The 17662-nt window shown below is 52.5% G+C and overlaps 2 protein-coding genes across 9 annotated transcripts in view; one reads left to right on the forward strand and one right to left on the reverse strand.

The window, feature by feature from the left end:
• The window catches only part of LOC126950190 (40S ribosomal protein S17), a 176642-nt gene that overhangs the window by 97421 nt on the left and 61559 nt on the right, over positions 1-17662 (reverse strand). The gene's annotated exons all lie outside the window — the stretch shown is intronic.
• Positions 51-17206, forward strand: DBNL (drebrin like). Of its 4 annotated transcripts, none has more exons than XM_050783427.1 (13): positions 51-197; positions 5572-5627; positions 7419-7531; positions 8474-8548; positions 12216-12362; positions 13248-13325; positions 13594-13745; positions 13894-13948; positions 14346-14451; positions 14859-14954; positions 15048-15163; positions 15543-15648; positions 16271-17206. In XM_050783427.1, the coding sequence occupies exons 1-13, from the start codon at positions 115-117 to the stop codon at positions 16408-16410; spliced, it is 1323 nt and encodes a 440-aa protein (XP_050639384.1). In that variant the 5' UTR covers positions 51-114; the 3' UTR covers positions 16411-17206. The 4 variants fall into 4 exon arrangements, with proteins under 4 accessions (XP_050639384.1, XP_050639386.1, XP_050639385.1 ...); XM_050783429.1 differs by having other exon boundaries at positions 14370-14451; XM_050783428.1 differs by having other exon boundaries at positions 13897-13948.

Consider the following 17662-nt stretch of genomic DNA (forward strand, 5'->3'; position numbering starts at 1 on the left):
CGCTTCCTGCCGTGGGGCGGGGTTTCCGGTTGTCGGAGGCTAGGCTTGTCGGCTGTCAAAGGGGCGGTCCGGCCCGGAAGCGGCAGCAGCGGCGCGGAGACTGCGGGGCGGGCCATGGCGGCGAACCTGAGCCGGAACGGGCCAGCGCTGCAGGAGGCCTACGTGCGGGTGGTCACCGAGAAGTCCCCGACCGACTGGTGGGCGGCGAGACGGGCCAGGGTCGGGCCAGGGGCTGCCTCAGGGGTGGGTCTGTCTGGGGCGAGCCGGGGACCCGGGAGGAGCGGGAGCGCGAGCAGGGAGCGGCACCCCGGCAGGTGGCCCGGGGCTTACCTGTCTGCCCCCTCCACACCGCAGCAGGAGTGCTGTCTTCCCCCGTGACCCCTTGCCCCGCCGATTGTGGAAAAGTTAAACCCGGCTTGCAGGGACCCAGTGAGTCCCCGCCCCTCCCCCTGCCGCTCGCCACCCACTATGGGCTCCGCGGGCTTCCATGTTGGATCCTCGGCCTGGTCGTGCTTGCTAGCTTCGCCAGGTTCTTCTTTCCAGCCCTGGGACTTCCCTGGAAAAGGGGGCCCTGCATAGCCCTCTCTGAGAAGGCGGAAGCCACGCCCTTTTTTTTTGCAAACGCCGTGTTCAGAGATGGGCATTTGAGAACGGCCTGGCAGCCAGGCTGTGAATGTGAGCCCTGCCCTGGGGGCTTCAGACGAGGAGCTCGGGGATCTGGGTTCTTGGCTCTCTGTGAACATGGACTTCAGAACATTTCTTTCTCCAAAAAGTGTACTCTTTCCTGTGCCTGAGACATGAGAAGATGTACGAAAGTAGGATGCTCGCTATCTATTTGGGAAAAGGTCCCATTTTCCCTCCACCACCCAAGATATCCTCACTTTCCCATTTGCTTAAATTGTTTTCGCTGACCGATTTTGAGAAATTCCAATTCTGAGAAATATGCTGAGTATGGTGGGCTAAGGTGACCAACTTTGGGGATAGAAACTGGGCCTTGGAGGCTGAGTCGTGGTGGGGCCACCCTGTGGTCAGCACTGAGGCCCTCCCGACTGTCTTCCCCTTGTATGGGGGCCATCTCCACTTGTACAAGTGCTTTCTCATCTCCTCCGCACTTCCTAGTGCCCAGCACAGAGCGGCTTTTATGCAGTGTACTGTTGTGACCCTGAGGATGTTATGGCTTTGCCTTTTCCTCTGCCCCGGGCCATTAGGGGAAGAGCTTTAGAATAGCAGTTGCTTAGGTCTGTGGGGTGTCTGTAGACTCTCCTGTCAGGTCTGGGTGCCCTGGATGGCACTTATGCCAAACAGCACATCTTCTGTTTGGGAGGCATCTAAAGAAGGATGTCTCGTCACTTCCTTGGTAGGGTTTTCTGCCTGCTTTATAATCCCTCAGATTTACCCACATGTCAGTCAGTGTTAGTTTTCTCAGGAGAGTTTCTAGATGTCAGCCCCCTGTTTTGCCTCTCTCCTATTCCTGTTCGTGTTTCTCTTAGGCCTCTCCTGTTACTTCAAACCCAGTCAAAAGCATCTCTGCAATGAGTGCCCCATTTTCATGTCCTCATGATACCACTTGGCTTTAGAACCCAGAAGAATCTTTGCCCCTCTCCAGCCCTGCCCAGTTAAAGATTTTGCTTCTTAACATGCTCTTGATCACTTTGTTTACCCTGGCAGACTTACCTAGGAGCTTCCTGGCACTCCTGATCTATCTCTCTTCCAGGTCTCTCTTCATCAGTCTTCTGAGGAACCATCACTGGTTTGGGATGATGCCTCCTAGCCCACCTGGCAGTTTGGGCTTCCCTCTTCAGACCTCCTATGTTCCTAGCCTTTCCTTGGGCTTCTTACCAGAGCTGTCTGCTACCACTCCTGGCCTGGTGCTTACCCACCCCATCTACTCTCTGTCCCTCATGAGGGTTGTGGAACCTCCTCTTTCCCTTCATGAAGTCAGAACCCACCTATCTCACTGGACTCATCTGCCCAGACAGCCATGCCATGCTCCCTCCCTACCTCCAGGCTCTTGTAGCACTACAGGTTGTGTTACTCAGCAGCATGACCCACTGGCCTCCACCCTCATAGTCACAACCATTAAGGTTACAGCAGATACTGTGTGGTAGATTCCTGCACACTGCGGAAAAATATCTGGACCATGTCACTTCCGTGTCTATAGCTCTACAGTGGCTTCCTGTTGCATGTTGAATAAAGCCTAGACTCCTCGCTCTGCTGATGTCCTGCATGACCCAGAACCTACCACCCCTTTCACTTACCACACTGTGGCCACACCTGTTTGTCACCACCTGGCCGTCTTTCTCTTCCTCAAACTTACAAGTTGGTTCCTCTTCAGAGTCCTTGCTCTGCTGCTTCCTCTGCGTGGAGCACACTTCTTCCACGTTGTCCCCAGCCTTCACTTCTTTGCCCCAAGGTTGCCTTCTCAGAGAGGCCTTCCTTGATTCCTAGCTCCCTGTCTGTAGGCACTTTTTCCCATCTTTCTGTTTGACTTCCTTCAGACACATGCCAGACACAACATGTGCTGAAAATCCTTATGGGTTTTCTTGTCACCTTTATCTCTTACTGGAAGGGGTGGGGTCTCTCTGTCCTTGGTGCCTGAGGCACAGTTGTTATGTGTAGCAGATGCTTGGATGAAGGATGGACAGAGATTCATACAGAAAAAGTGGTAGAGATATCAGAGGAAGAAGAGGTGGTCTCTAGTTTGGTGGGTCATAAGAGGTTTCACACACACAGTGCTGGCATTGGGGAAGGCAGGCAGAGTGGGGAGCAGCCATGACATCAGCTCTCTGTCTTGAATCTGTCTCCTGCCCCTGCTTACTCCATATCTTGGCATTGATCTTACCTGGTTCATGTGTCACCTCTAGCACCTGCTTCACTCGCTAATAGTACATTAGTGTTAGGTGTGTATTTTTTCTCCCATTAGAAAGTAAGTTCCATGGGTAGGACCTTTTAGGGATTGTTCATAGCTGCATTCCTGTAACTAGTAAGCAGTAGGCTCTCAGTACTAATTTTCAAAGGCATGATTGAATTATAAGATGCTTGACACTCCATATTTCTTGCTGTTCAGAGGCCAGTGCACCATGTTTTTTCATGTTGATTTGAAACTTCCTTCGCCCTTCTTTCCAAGGGCCTCTAAACTGGGAAGGTGCCTTTGCACTGGGAACATTCTTAAAGGTGGCCTGGGGTAGAGGGGGATCAAGTCAGAGAGATAGGTGGCAGGCATTGAGCTTGGCTCTTATTATATTAGCTGCTGAGTCCCTTTTTTTTTTTTTTTTTTTTTTTGAGACAGAGTCTTGCTTTGTCACCCAGGCTGGAGTGAAGTGGCATGGAACCTCTGCCTCCCGGGTTCAAGTGATTTTCCTGCCTCAGAGTCCCAAGTAGCTGGGATTACAGGCATCCACCACCACACCTGGCTAATTTTGTATTTTTAGTAGAGGCAAGGTTTCCCATGTTGGCAAGGCTGGTCTCAAACTCCTGACCTCAGGTGATCCGCCTGCCTTGGCCTCCCAAAGTGCTGGGATTATAGGCGTGAGCCATTGTAGCTGGCTGAGTCCCTTCTTGCAAGAGCTGGGTTAAGCTGCCATCTTCCGTTCCCTGCTGCTTGTGCCAGCTTGCTATCTTCTGGCAGCCAGGGCTTTGTGGTCATCAAGAGGAATGGGCTTCTTTCCTCCAGGGCGTTCCCCCAGCTCACGCTGACAGTGTGCCACCTCCCAAATCTTTCTCGTTTCTCTGTGGTCTCTTCTCTAGTTCCTTTTCTCTGAGTGTTTCTCATTTGGTGTTTCTCTCCTTCTGTATTCTGTCTCCTCTCCTGGTAAGCAGTGCCTTTTCCTGGAGGCCTGTCTCCTCCCTACCAACCAGATCCCACTGGGCCTGGGTCTAATTTCTCCATCTTTCTCAGGCATAAGCATCTCTGTCCAGTGGCATTGGCAAAGCCCTGGGGAAGCCAAGTTGAAGCTGATTTGGTTCCTGTCCACCTGTTTATCCCTGGAGCTTCCGTCTGGCTGAGACTGGGGAGATGACACACACAGGACTGGGTTTTGCCTTTGACTTACAGTCCAATGGGTCAGTGCCCGCAACCCATGTCCAGCAGTCCTGCCGGGGGTGTTGAGTTGCTGCAAGGTTCATGCTAATAGCAAGTCAGAATGAATCTTTACCAGAGTTTTGGTTTTTTTTTTGTTTTTTTTTGTTTGTTTGTTTTTTAAGAGTTAGGGTTTCACTCTGTTGCCTGGGCTAGAGTACAATGGCATCATCATGGCTCACTGTAGCCTCAAGCTCCCGGGCTTAAGCAATCCTCCCACCTCAGCCTCCCGAGTAGTTGGGACTGCAGGCATGTGCCACCACTCCTGGCTGATTTTTGTATTTTTGGTAGAGATAGGGTCCCACCATGTTGCCCAGGCTCGTCTCAAACTCCTGGACTCAAGCGACCCTCCTGCCTCAGCCTCCCAATGTACTGGGATTACAGGTATGAACCACCATGCCTGGCCCAGAGTTCTTTTTTTTTTTTTTTTTTTTTTTTTTTTTTGAGGTGGAATCTTGCTGTGTTGCTCAGGCTGAAGTACAGTGTCATGATCTTGGCTCACTGCAAGCCCCACCTCCCGGGTTCACGCCATTCTCCTGCCTCAGCCTCCTGAATAGCTGGGACTACAGGTGCCTGCCACCACATCCAGCTAATTTTTTGTATTTTTAGTAGAGATTGGATTTTTCCATGTTAGCCAGAATGGTCTCGATCTCATGACCTCGTGATCCCCATCTGCCCGATTTGGCTTCCCAGAGTGCTGGGATTACAGGCATGAGCCAGCGCGCCTGGCCCAGAGTTCTTATGAATAATTAATCTTACAGGAAAAGAAAGCCATGGCCCCATGTCACCCATGGAGAGATAGGCTCTGCTAGATAGGAAACTTGCTCATGGGTACCTGTCCGTGAGGGGCTTGGCAGGTTCATGGTTTTAACTGTGTGATTTCATGTTGTGTCATTCCCTTGTGGTTTCTAATAAACACAACCTGTAGTTATCTGTGTTTACCAAAGAGTCTCAAGCCTAGAAGGACCTGCTGCCCTACCTGCCAGGCTTCACTGGAGCCAGGGCAGACATGCACAGGAGTGGTGGGCAGCCTTCCAAGGGGCCCAGAGTGTGTATTTCTTTGACTTGCTTCTCCTTTTGGGTCCTCTGGGTTCAGGAATATGTAGATATGTTTTGTCTCTTCAAATCCATATACCTGGTGTGGCCAGGTGAGTATTTGACACACGAATGTATAGCAGTCGTTGGAAACTCCACAGCTCATGTTTTCCTCATAGTAGATGTGTGCTCCCATCTCCGTGGCTTTGTCCCTCACAACCCCCACCCCATGGTAAGTCAGGCCAGTGTCCTCCCAGCTGCCGAGCTGAGAAGGCTGCACAGTTACCTACTGAGAACCTGGTTAGCGGGCTAGAGCAAAGTGAGAAGGGGCCCGTGTCCACTCACAGTGTTACTGTTGGCCCAAGCTTTTTGGGGTGTAGTGGAAAGTCATGGTAGGTGTGGTGAGGAGAGATGTAACCAAGGTACTGGCTACAGAGCTCACTTGTGTTTCGTTTCAGGGCTCTCTTTACCTATGAAGGCAACAGCAACGACATCCGTGTGGCTGGCACAGGGGGTGAGTATGACTCCAAATGGACTCGGGGACACCAGGAGGTAGGAGGGTGACGTGTGCAAAGGAGAGAGGATTGTGACCATCAGCAGTCCATCTCAGCTGGCATTTCAGCTACTGCACAGGAAGAAGGGGACTCTGTCACACAGGTGGCCTCTGCCAGTGGCTCAACACCTTCCTCCACTGAGGGTGGGAAGTAGACTGGAGCCTGCCTTCTGCAGACCCACCCCACATTAACTCCATTGGGGGTTCCCTGGCCCCTTGATCATTACATGAGCCAACAACAGGCAGGACCGGAGGTCAGCGCACTCAGCCGTCTTGGTCCACTGAGCCACATGGGGCTTCCAGTGCTCACTGGCCACTTCTGGCAGGCCTTTGGTTTCAGATATGTGTAAGTGAAAACATTCCTTCTTGGCTCTCCTCCCCTCTGGGTGCAGGGGAGTGCTTTCTCTGTGTCTGCTTGGGGAGAGTTGAGAGGGAAACAGGCCTCTCCAGCTTGTGGGCAGCCTGCGTCCAGGGAGCTGTGGTGGGAAGCTCACTAGTCCCAGAACTGGTGCTGGCGGAAAGAAGGTCCACAGACGTGGCCTAGTCTCCCTTTGTCCTGCCCTGGTCTTGTGCCGAGTGCTTGCAGGGGCCCCATCCTCACTGGGAGAGGCAGTATCACTGCAGATAGTCACGGGGGAGTCTCTGGGGGTCTCTGCAGGAAGGACAGGCTCTTGGCCAGCACAGAGCAGAGATTGTCAGGGTAGGCTGGGTCAGAGTGTGACCTGTGGGCCCCCCAGCTGACACCCTTGACTACTCCTCTTCCAGAACTTCCCTGACCCCTCCCTCTGTCCTGAGCCGGACATGGCTTCATTGTTCAGTGAGTGCTCGGAGTGTGTTCTCCACGGTTTGGTGGCTGTTGTTGGTAGAAAGCCCCTTCCTTTCACAACCTTTTTGGGAGGTGTCCCCTTTCTAGAAGGATCACCATTGAACAGTAGACATGTGGTGTGGCAGGTGACTGGGAGTTGCAGGGATCAACAACTTGAGTTTCCTGTCATCATCCCCAGTGGCACGGGACAGGGCTCTGCCACAAACACAACAAGTTGCTGTCCCCAGAGTGGGGACTCATGACTGCCTCCACTTATATGGAGCCCTGTAGCTGAAATACCTGATCAGCTCTTCCTCCTTATAACTTGGAAAAGCTTGTGGGGGCTAAGCCTCAGTGTCAGGGGAGAATCGTTTAGAGCTGCCCACTCCTATGCTCCCCCTGCCCCCATCACCCTCTCTTCTGGAGTCTGTGAGGGCTGAGCCAGTTATGCTGCTGCAGGATGTTCAATCTGGTCTGGCCCCCTGGGCGGCCCTGGAGCTTGAGCAGACACAGGTGCAGGCAGTGGTGACTCTACAGGCCCTGCTATTCCGGGCCCCTTTGCAAGGTTGAGGCAACAATAAAATTTTGATGTAGACATCCTCCATTTGGAAGTCTGGTGGCTGGTTTGCCAGGGAAGTGACCCTGTTTTTATTTCCAGAATTACCTCTGGGTTTAGAGAAGTGGTTTTTAAACAAGTGTGGGTAAAAGAAATTACCTGAGGTACTTGTCAGAATCACAGACTCCTAGGTCCCACCCAGCTCTCATCAGTCAGTTTAGTGGGGCTGGTGCCCAGGACTCTGATTGTAAACATGCCCCTAGAAAGATTCTGATACAGGTAGATGTGAGAAGCCCTGGTTTAGAGGCAGCTTGGCTTCCCTTCCTGGTGGGACGAGGGCCAGCAGGGAATGTCAGGGCCACCCCTGACCTTCCTTGTGACTCTGCTGCAGAGGGTGGCCTGGAGGAGATGGTGGAGGAGCTCAACAGCGGGAAGGTGATGTATGCCTTCTGCAGAGTGAAGGACCCCAACTCCGGACTGCCCAAATTTGTCCTCATCAACTGGGTATGTGGAGCCCGTTTCATCTAGGTGTGACCCAGGAAACCCCATTGTCTTCTTTCCTGTTTTGGCTTGACTTCAGGAACAGAGTGTTTTACGGGCATGACTTAGTGGATCAATAGAACAGCTCTGAGCTCGTGAATGAGCAGACTAGTTGACAGATTCATTGTGTCCCAAAGAATAACTGTGACTTTGCTATGCAGAATTCACCCTCCAAGCCTAGAGTTCTTCCTGCAAAATGGAGTAAAAGCAGTCGCAGGGAGTCCTTGCTCCGTGCTCTTGAGGGTGGTTGTTCTGATGGAGTAGAGAGCCTGAGGGAGTGTTTAGGAGCCTGGCAGTGCAGGGACAGGGCCTCCTTGATCCCTTGGTAGGGATCAAGAAAACTCTTGAAGGCCGGGTGCGGTGGCTCAGGCCTGTCATCCTAGAACTTTGGGAGGCCGAGGTGGTTGGATTGCCTGAGCTCAGGAGTTTGAGACCAGCCTGGGCAACACGGTGAAACCCCGTCTCTACTAAAATACAAAAATTAGCTGGGCATGGCAGCATGCACATGTAGTCCCAGCTACTCGGAAGGCTGAGGCAGGAGAATTGCTTGAACCTGGGAGGCAGAGGTTGCAGTGAGCTGAGATTGTGCCACTGTACTCCAGCCTGGGCGACTGAGCAAGACTCTATCTCCAAAAAAAAAAAAAAAAAAAAAAGAAAGAAAACTCATGAAAACTCATGAAATGCCCCCACAGGGAAAGCCAGTAACCATCCTGCCAAAGGAGCGTCCATGAGCCCCTTGGAGGCATGGAAACTTACCTCACCAGTGTGATGCAGTCAGAAGAATTGGTTCTGCTTTGGGGGTTGCAGTTTTCTCTTTTCTGGGACACAGGGTAGATGTTGGGTCCCCAGGGGAGGGAAGTGGCTTTGGGGGAGGCCTGGGTCATTCTGGGCATACTTGTGTTACAGACAGGCGAGGGTGTGAACGATGTGCGGAAGGGAGCCTGCGCCAGCCACGTCAGCACCATGGCCAACTTCCTGAAGGTGAGGCCTGGCGAGGCCTGCTCCAGTGGGAACAGGCCTCACAGGCTTGAGGTGTCCCAGGTTCCTGGGTGCAAGCAAGTGGGAATCAGAACTGGATTCGGGAGTGCGCTCTTGGCTAATGCTCTCTGCCTGCCCTTCAGGGCATGACCAGAGGCTGCTTCACTCTTCATCAGCGAATGCATGGGAGGTCAGGATGTTGCCAGGGCCACCTACAGGCCGGCCTCAGTGGGGCAGAATAAAGGACCATGCTGGAACTGGTGCTGTGAGAAGGCTGGGCCCTGGTTCTGTTTTGTTTTATGATGCCTCTAAACAGCTTAGTAATACCGTCAGGATTTGGAGGAAGGGGAGAGTGCTCACCATCTTAGCACGCACATGCCCTTTTGATGCATTCCTTTCCAGCCCCCATTTCTACATGGATTTATGTCAGTCTTATAATAGAACCTTTTTAAATTTTAAAAACTATTTGTAACAAAAGCATTTGTTGGTCACTTGTCAGGTAACTTTTTGCATTTCGCTGGTTGCATTTCTCTGGCAAAGGAGACTCAGAATTTTGATTTCTGGTTCTGCCAACATTTCTTCAGCTATACCTCAGTTTCCATCTAGGAGCCGATAAGAGAATTCCCAGCTTATCAGGTATACAGGTTTGAGTATCCTTTATCTGAGATGCTTAGGACCAGAAATGTTTTGGATTTTTTCGGATTTGAGAATATTTGCATTAAATACTTACCAGTTCAGCGTCCAAAATCCAAAATTCTCCAGAATCTGAATTATTTTTTTATTTTTTATTTTTTGAGAGAATCTCACTCTGTCACCCAGGCTGGAGTGCAGTGGCGCGATCTCACCTCACTGCAAGCTCCGCCTCCCGGGTTCACGCCATCCTCCTGCCTCAGCCTCCCATTAGCTGGGGCTACAGGCACCTGCCACAACGCCCAGCTAATTTTTTGTATTTTTTTAGTAGAGACGGGGTTTCACCGTGTTAGTCAGGATGGTGTCGATCTCATGACCTCGTGATCTGCCTGCCTCGGCCTCCCAAAGTGCTGGGATTACAGGTGTGAGCCACTGCGCCCAACCTAGAATCTGAAATTTTTTGAGTGCTGACATAATGCTTAAAGGAAATGTTGATTGGAGTAGTTCGGATTTCGGACTTTTAGGTTAGGGATGCTCAACCTGGATAGTAACAGTGAATGAGGTCATGGGTCTGGCTTCTCATGAAGATGTCAGTAGCTTACTTTTTGTAGAAAACGTGTATGGCATTCTTTTATCAGAGTTGTTTGTTTTGAGACGAGACTCATTCTGTCACCCAGACTGGAATGCAGTGGCATGATCTCGGCTCACTGCAGCCTCTACCTCCCAGGTTCAAGTGATTTTCCTTTCTCAGCCTCCTGAGTAGTTGATATTACAGGTGCCTGCCACCATGCCCAGCTAAGTTTTGGATTTTTAGTAGAGATGGCGTTTCCCCATGTTGGCCAGGCTGGTCTGGAATCCCTGACCTCAAGTGATCTGCCCTCCTCAGCTTCCCAAAGTGCTGGGATTATAGGCGAGAGCCACCGCGCCCGGCCCAGGGTTTTTATAAATTTATATGTAATAGTTGCACATATTTTTTGCATACATGTCATATTTTGATACCTGTATACAGTGTATACAATGAATCAGTGTAATTAGCATGTCCATCACCTCAAACATTTATCTTTTCTTTGTGTTGGGAACATTATAATTTTTCTCTTCTAGGTAATTTGAAATACACAAAATTATTGTTAACTACAATTTCCCTTCTGTACTACTGAATACTAGAATTTATTCCTTCTATTTAACTGTATTTTTGTACCTGTTAAGTAACGTCTCTTCATTTTCTCTCCCCCATGCCCTTCCCAGCCCCTGGTAACCACCATTGTACTTTCTCCCTCCATGATACCCACTTTTTTAGCTCCCACATATGAGTGAGAACATGCAATACTTGTCTTCTGTGCCTGGCTTATTTCCCTTGACATTATGACCTCCAGTTCCATCCATGTTGCTGCAAATGACAGGATGTTATTCTGTTTTATGGCTGAATAATATTCCCTCGTGTTTATATACTACATTTTCTTTACCCTTTCATCCATTGATGGATGTCTTGGTTGATTCCATGTCTTGGCTGTTGTTAATAGTGCTGAACATCAGAGTTGGATATATCCCCAGCAGTGGGATTGCTAGATCATAAGGTAGTTCTGTTTTTAGTAGGACTAAAATAGCCAGGTGTGGTGGTGGGCACCTGTAATCCCAGCTACTCAGGAGGCTGAGGCAGGAGAATCTCTTGAACCCGGGAGGTGGAGGTTGCAGTGAGCCGAGATTGTGCCGCTTCTCTCCAGCCTGGGCGACAGAATAAGACTGTCTCAAAAAAGAAAACCAAAAAACCATACTATTTTTATAATGGCTGTACTACTTTACATTCCTACCAACAGTGTGTAAGAGTTTCCCTTTCTCCACATCCTTGCTAGCATTTATTTTTTGAGTTTTTTATAATAGCCATTCTAACTGTGGTGAGATGATAGCTCATTATGGTTTTGGTTTGCATTTCCCTGATGATGGTTAGTGATGTTGAGCGTTTTTTCATATGTAGTTAACCATGTGTATATCATCTTTCGAGAAATATCTGTTAAGGTCTTTTGCCCATTTTAAAATCAGATTATTATTTTTTTGCTACTGAGTTGTTTGAGTTCCTTTTATATTCTGGTCGTTAATTCCTTGTCAGATGGATAGTTTGAAGATATTTTCTCCCATTCTGTAGGTTATCTGTTTACTTTGTTGATTGTTTCATATCCTGTGCAGAAGCCTTTTAGCTTGATGTAGTCGATTACTTTTGCTTTTGTTGCCTGGGCTTTTGAGGTCTTAACCCAAAAAAATCTTTGCCCAGACCAATGTCCAGGGGCGTCTTTCTAATGTTTTCTTTGAGTAGTTTCATAGTTTCAGGTCTTACATTTAAGTCTTTTTAATCCGTTTTGAGTTTATTTTTTTATATGGTGAAAGATGAAGATTTGATTTCATTCTTCTGCATATAAATATCCAATTTTCCTTGCCCTGTTTATTAAATAGACCGTCCTTTCCACAGTGTGTGTTCCTATCACCTTTGTTAAAAATGAGTTGGCTGTAAGTGTGTGGGGTGCTCTGTTAGTTTCCATTGTTCTGTATGTGTGTGTTTATGCCAGTACCATGCTGTTTTGATTACTAGAGTTTTGTAGTTTAATTTGAAATCAGGTAGCACGAAGCCTCCAGCTTTGCTCTTTTTGCTTCGGATTGCTTTAGCTATTCAGGGTCTTTTGTGGTTTCCAGATGGCATTTAAAATTAATTTTCATTGATTGGAAGGAAGGCCTTTGATGCAAATCATGCCTGGGCTGTCTACTGATATGCAGCAGGGAACATCTACAGAAGGAACTACTGGATAACACAGTGGAGGGCAAGGGTTTCACGTGAACTGGGACAAGTATGAGGGGTTTGCTCCAAGTTGGTTTGTTTGAGCCCTTGAGGGGAACTCATGCCTCAGTTTTCAGCAGCGAGACAGGTGCCTTCTGGTTTCCTGATTCCAGTCTTGTGTGGTATAGTAGTGGCCTGTGCTGTGTGGACTGACAGGAGTTTGGCCCATAACCTGGGCTTGCAAAGCCTTTCTTTCAAGTGCTACTCCTGCTGCAGGGGGCCCACGTGACCATCAATGCACGGGCCGAGGAGGATGTGGAGCCTGAGTGCATCATGGAGAAGGTGGCCAAGGCTTCAGGTGCCAACTACAGCTTTCACAAGGAGAGTGGCCGCTTCCAGGACGCGGGGCCCCAGGCCCCAGTGGTGAGTGCTGCCTGCCCATCGCCAGTCCTTTTGTTGCTCAGGGCCTGAGGGCGGGGGGCCAGGAATGTGCACTTCCCAGCACCCAGGCTGGCTGGGCCCATGCCTGCCTAGTTTCTGCAGGTGGTAACCCCTGAGCTGTGGGGAGTGCCCACTGACCAGATGAGCAGGAGTAGCCCTCTGTCTTTGCCTAGGGCTTGGACTAGCTGTTCTTTAGCCTTCATCTGGAGCCCAGCCTGTGTGATCAGAGTGGAGGCTCTGCAGGATGCATGGCTATGATAGTCTGGCTGCCCTCGAGGTCATGGCACTGGCACATCCTGGGCTGCCCCTGGAGGTAGCTGCTGTGGAGGAACTAAAGGGGACATCAAGGCAGAGCCTGAAACCAGAGCAGGCCCCTTGGAGTCACAGGAGATACCTGTGGGCCTGCAGCCCCAGTGCTGTGTGGAGCTGATGGCTGGGAGCTGCGTCCACAGATGTGCGGTTGGGCTCAGTGGTGGTTCCTTGGATGCTCTTGTGCTAGTCAGCTGTCTGAGTGCCCCTGGCCAGAGGCCTGCTTCAGAACTGCCCAATGTCTAGGAGTTTGCAGGTGGAGTATGGGGGCCTTTCTTGCCCTGGCCCCCATCTATGAGGGCCAAAGACCACCAGAGACCCCTCTAGTGTTGTCTGGGATTGAGCATCCCCCTTGGGGCAGTGTCCTGGGCTTCTTTCAGGTCATCTTGATATATGTCTCCTTGAGGGTCACTGGGCAGTGCTCTGCCGCCTCTGCTGGCTCCAGTCCTAGCAGCACTCACCTGTGCTGTCACAAGTTTAGTGTATTCTCTCCTCTGGTGCCTGTGGGACTGGCCTTCCACCTGGGTCCAGGTCTCTAATGAGTGCTGTCCCCTACAGGGCTCTGTGTACCAGAAGACCAATGCTGTGTCTGAGATTAAAAGGGTTGGTAAAGACAGCTTCTGGGCCAAAGCAGAGGTGAGTGCTGCCCCGGGGCGTGCTGGGCACATGGGAGTGTTCTGCTTGCTGTGGCTCAGCTTTCTTCGCAGCGAGCTCGTGCAGCATCCGCTCTCCTTGGTGCCCATTACAGATGGTCACACTGAGGCTTGGGTAGGTTAAGCCACAAGGCTAATGAGCAACTGGCTCTGGTGCCCGTCTTTGGCCATATGCCTAAAACCCAGTCCTGGGCAGGGGATTAGGCTAAAGTGTCAGCACAGGGCTGAGTGGGCAGCGGCTCTCCCTGCAGAAGGAGGAGGAGAACCGTCGGCTGGAGGAAAAGCGGCGGGCTGAGGAGGCGCAGCGGCAGCTGGAGCAGGAGCGCCGGGAGCGTGAGCTGCGTGAGGCTGCGCGCCGGGAGCAGCGCTATCAGGAGCAGCGTGGCGAGGCCAGCCCCCAGAGGTGAGCCAGAGGTGGAGGCTGGCCTGGGGGACCCACCCTGGGGCATTGCTGGGCACCCGCTCCATCCCACGGAGGCAAGGAGGACTGAGGGGTGCGGCGTGAGAAGCTGTGGCTGTGCCTCAGCTGTACCCCACCCGGCCCTTCCCAGCAGGACGTGGGAGGAGCAGCAGCAAGAAGTGGTTTCAAGGAACCGAGATGAGCAGGTAAGATGAGGGTGCTCTCCTTGTTTGGACCTGTACTGGCCACACACAGAAGTCCCTGATCGTGGATTGAGGGCCCAGCCCAGACCTGGGCAGAAGCTGCCCTGCAGTCAGCTGGGGCAGGTTGGAACCTGGGCACCTCAAGAGCTGACAGTAGAGAGGAAAGTCAAAGGCGGAAGCTTCGGGCTTGGACCACACCTGGTCCTGGGGGAGGCCCTGTGAGCCCCTTGGCTTCTGTGTTTTACTTCCCTTTTTAAAGGGACTTTTTATTTTTAAATGACTTCTCACCTGAGAACACGTTTTGCCTCCTGGCCCCATACTCACCTTTGAGGGGCTACCGGACTGACAGCTGGAGGGGCTGTGATCTGGGGAGAGCTGGTGAAAGTTTTGCCCACTGCAGGGGTCAACATGTGCTTCCCTCCAGGAGTCTGCCATGCACCCGAGGGAGATTTTCAAGCAGAAGGAGAGGGCCATGTCCACCACCTCCGTCTCCAGTCCTCAGCCGGGTGAGACCTCCCTCTGGGCCTGGCCACGAGACAGCAGCAGGGTGAGGGGGATCCTGGGGTCCTATGTGGACTCTCTGAGGCTAGTGACATGTATCGGTGACAGGGATGAGTGAGTGAGAAGGGACACCTGGGGCCCTTGACCTCATCAGTGACCACACTGGTCACCAGTTAGGCCTCCAAAAGATATTGGGCTGCACTGTCTACCAGGTCACCACATAGCACATGGCCCTGGGGTCTCTGTTCCTGCACTAGCCAGGGCAAGCCCCATGAGACTGCCTCGAGCACACCAGGGTGGAGGGTGCTGTGGCGGGGGTGGGGGGGGGTGTGTGTGTATGTGCGTGCACATGCGCGTGTGCAACAGGTGGTGTTTCTGAAGTGATGATGTATTTATTTACCCGGATTTGCAGGCAAGCTGAGGAGCCCCTTCCTGCAGAAGCAGCTCACCCAACCAGAGACCCACTTTGGCAGAGAGCCAGCTGCCACTGTCTCAAGGCCTAGGACAGGCAAGGCGCTTGTCATCCCATGGGGACCCTGGGGGACAGCAGTGGAGAAGGGGGATGTGTGGGAGTGAGAACCCGTTGTGTTCCCTGGTGCAGATCTCCCTGGTGAGGAGCCGGCGCCCAGCACTCCTCCATGTCTGCTGCAGACAGAAGAGGAGGCTGTGTATGAGGGACTCCCGGAGCAGGAGACCTTCTACGAGGAGCCCCCACTGGTGGGTTCCTACACTGGGGCTGGGGCCAGGAAGGGGCTGCATACTCAGGAACACTTATCACGGGCCAAGTTTTCTGGGGGCATGCAACAGGTTTTAAAGCACATGCATTTTTGGAGCAGCCCTGTGCTATAAATTGTCAGGGCAATACCACTCTGTAGGAGGTGCTGGGTGGGAAGGGGGCCTTGCAGCCCATGGCTGAGGGATTTGCACACTGTCCTGTGGCTTCTGTGCTCTGGTAGGGTGGGGACAGCAGCAGCCCCCGAGCCTGTAGACTGCTTTCCCTCTGTGTACTCCCAGCTTGACCCGGGCCATGTGGTGCAGAGCAGCGACTGGGTGTAAGGGCTGAGTCTGGGGTAACACCTTTGTCATCCCTGGGCAGGTGCAGCAGCAAGGTGCCGGCTCTGAGCACATTGATCACCACATTCAGGGCCAGGGGCTCAGTGGGCAAGGGCTCTGTGCCCGTGCCCTGTACGACTACCAGGCAGGTAAGGTGCCCTGGCCTGGCTGGCACGGACCACAGGGTCCTGAGGTTAGGAGACAAGAGGGTCTGGGGTTTTATGGGAAGATGGCACCACGGGGTGTCAGGAAGAGAAGACAGGAGGGTGGGTGGTGCGTTTAGGGGTAGAAGCACCTCTGGAGTGGGGGCGACTGTGGCACTGGAGTGTCCTGCACAGCGCAGGCCTCCCCATGTGTTCCTCATAGCTATGTGCTGGCTGCTGATGTAGAACCCCAGTTGCCATCCTTGTCACAAAACATGGGGTCTGAGCAGGGAGGTGGGCCAAGCCTGGATGCTGGTTCCCCAGGCGTCCCTGGTGGAGGCCTTGGAGAATGGGGTGGAGGCTCCCCATGGAGCAGACTGGTGTCTACACTAGCCTTTTTTGGGAATGCTCTGTAGGAGGGTGTGCCCTGAGGCTGTGGTCACCAGAGCAGCATTGGGACAGGGTGCAGTGTTGGCCAAGGCTTAGCAGTGTGGCAGGGATATTTCTGAGGAGGAACCAGAGCCACAGCGAGCTGTACTGCAGCAGGGTGGGGCTGCCGTGTGCTGCCCGAGCAGGTGGGATGTGGGAGGGAGCCCCTGATACACATCTGGGCTCATCCTCTTTGCAGCCGACGACACAGAGATCTCCTTTGACCCCGAGAACCTCATCACAGGCATCGAGGTGATCGACGAAGGCTGGTGGCGTGGCTATGGGCCGGATGGCCATTTTGGCATGTTCCCTGCCAACTACGTGGAGCTCATTGAGTGAGGCTGAGGGCACATCTTGCCCTTCCCTGCTCAGACGTGGCTTTCTTCTTGCTGGAAGAGGAGGCCTGGGAGTTGAACATTTGGCACTCTTCCAGGAATGGGACCCCCAGTGAGGATGAGGCCTTAGGGCTCCCTCTGACTTGGCAGACTCAGCCTGTCACCCCAAATGCAGCAATGGCCTGGTGATTCCCAAACATCCTTCCTGCATCCCCCTGACCCTCCCACACAGCTTGGCTCTTGCCCCTGACAGGATACTGAGCCAAGCCCTGCCTGTGGCCAAGCCCTGAGTGGCCACTGCCAAGCTGTGGGGAAGGGTCCTGAGCAGGGGCATCTGGGAGGCTCCGGCTGCCTTCTGCATTTATTTGCCTTTTTTCTTTTGCTTCTAAGGGGTGGTGGCCACCACTGTTTAGAATGACCCTTGGGAACAGTGAACGTAGAGAATTGTTTTTAGCGGAGTTTGTGACCAAAGTCAGAGTGGATCGTGGTGGTTTGGCAGCAGGGAAGTTGTCTTGTCGGAGCCTGCTTTGTGCTCCCCACTCCATTTCTCTGTCCCTCTGCCTGGGCTATGGGAAGTGGGGATGCGGATGGTCAAGCTTCCACCCTGGGTATTCGAAAACAGCAGACACAACATGTTCCTCCACATGGCTCACTCAATGCCTGCCAGCCCCAGTGTGTGCCTCAACTGATTCTGACTTCAGGAAACGTAACACAGAGTGGCCTTGGCCTGTTGTCTTCCCCTATTTTCTGTCCCAGCTCATCCATGTCCCTGAAGAACAAATATGCTTTTGGACCACGAATTCCCAGTTTGGTCTACACAGGCTCGCAGCTCTGACCTGCCCTGCTATAGCCTGAATGCTCCCATGTGGGAATAGCACTCTGCCGCCTGCCCGGTATCTGCCTCTGCTGTGTGTCTGGTGTGAGCACCCTCACCCTGAGACTGCGGCTGATGATGATCAGCCACCAGGAAGAGGCTAAATGTTAAGATGAGACTGAAGTTGGAGCCTTCCTGCGTTCCAGTTCCTCTGGGAGAGGCCAAGGGCTGCCCTGCTCCCAGCTTCAGGGAGCCTCTGCCTACATGGGATGGCCCACTGTGTGGCGTGAGGTATCTGGCGCCCACCGAGCATCCAGGGAATTAGGTCCCTCCTGTGCCCCAGAGCTGCTAGGCAGATGTGCGTGACTCGAGGCGTCACCTGCTGGTGCCTGGGGTGCAGGCTGCATGGAATCCAACCCTGCTCCCGGCTTTCCTGTGCTCA

This window comes from Macaca thibetana, chromosome 3 (assembly GCF_024542745.1).
Source record: "Macaca thibetana thibetana isolate TM-01 chromosome 3, ASM2454274v1, whole genome shotgun sequence".
Lineage (NCBI taxonomy): Eukaryota > Metazoa > Chordata > Mammalia > Primates > Cercopithecidae > Macaca > Macaca thibetana.

Bases quoted from the DNA above. Each gene is read 5' to 3' on its own strand.
- DBNL (XM_050783427.1), top strand. From the start codon at position 115: ATGGCGGCGAACCTGAGCCGGAACGGGCCAGCGCTGCAGGAGGCCTAC. The intron at 8,549-12,215 runs GTGAGGCCTGGC...CTCCTGCTGCAG, and splicing joins CCATGGCCAACTTCCTGAAG to GGGGCCCACGTGACCATCAA. The intron at 13,949-14,345 runs GTAAGATGAGGG...TGCCCACTGCAG, and splicing joins CAAGGAACCGAGATGAGCAG to GGGTCAACATGTGCTTCCCT.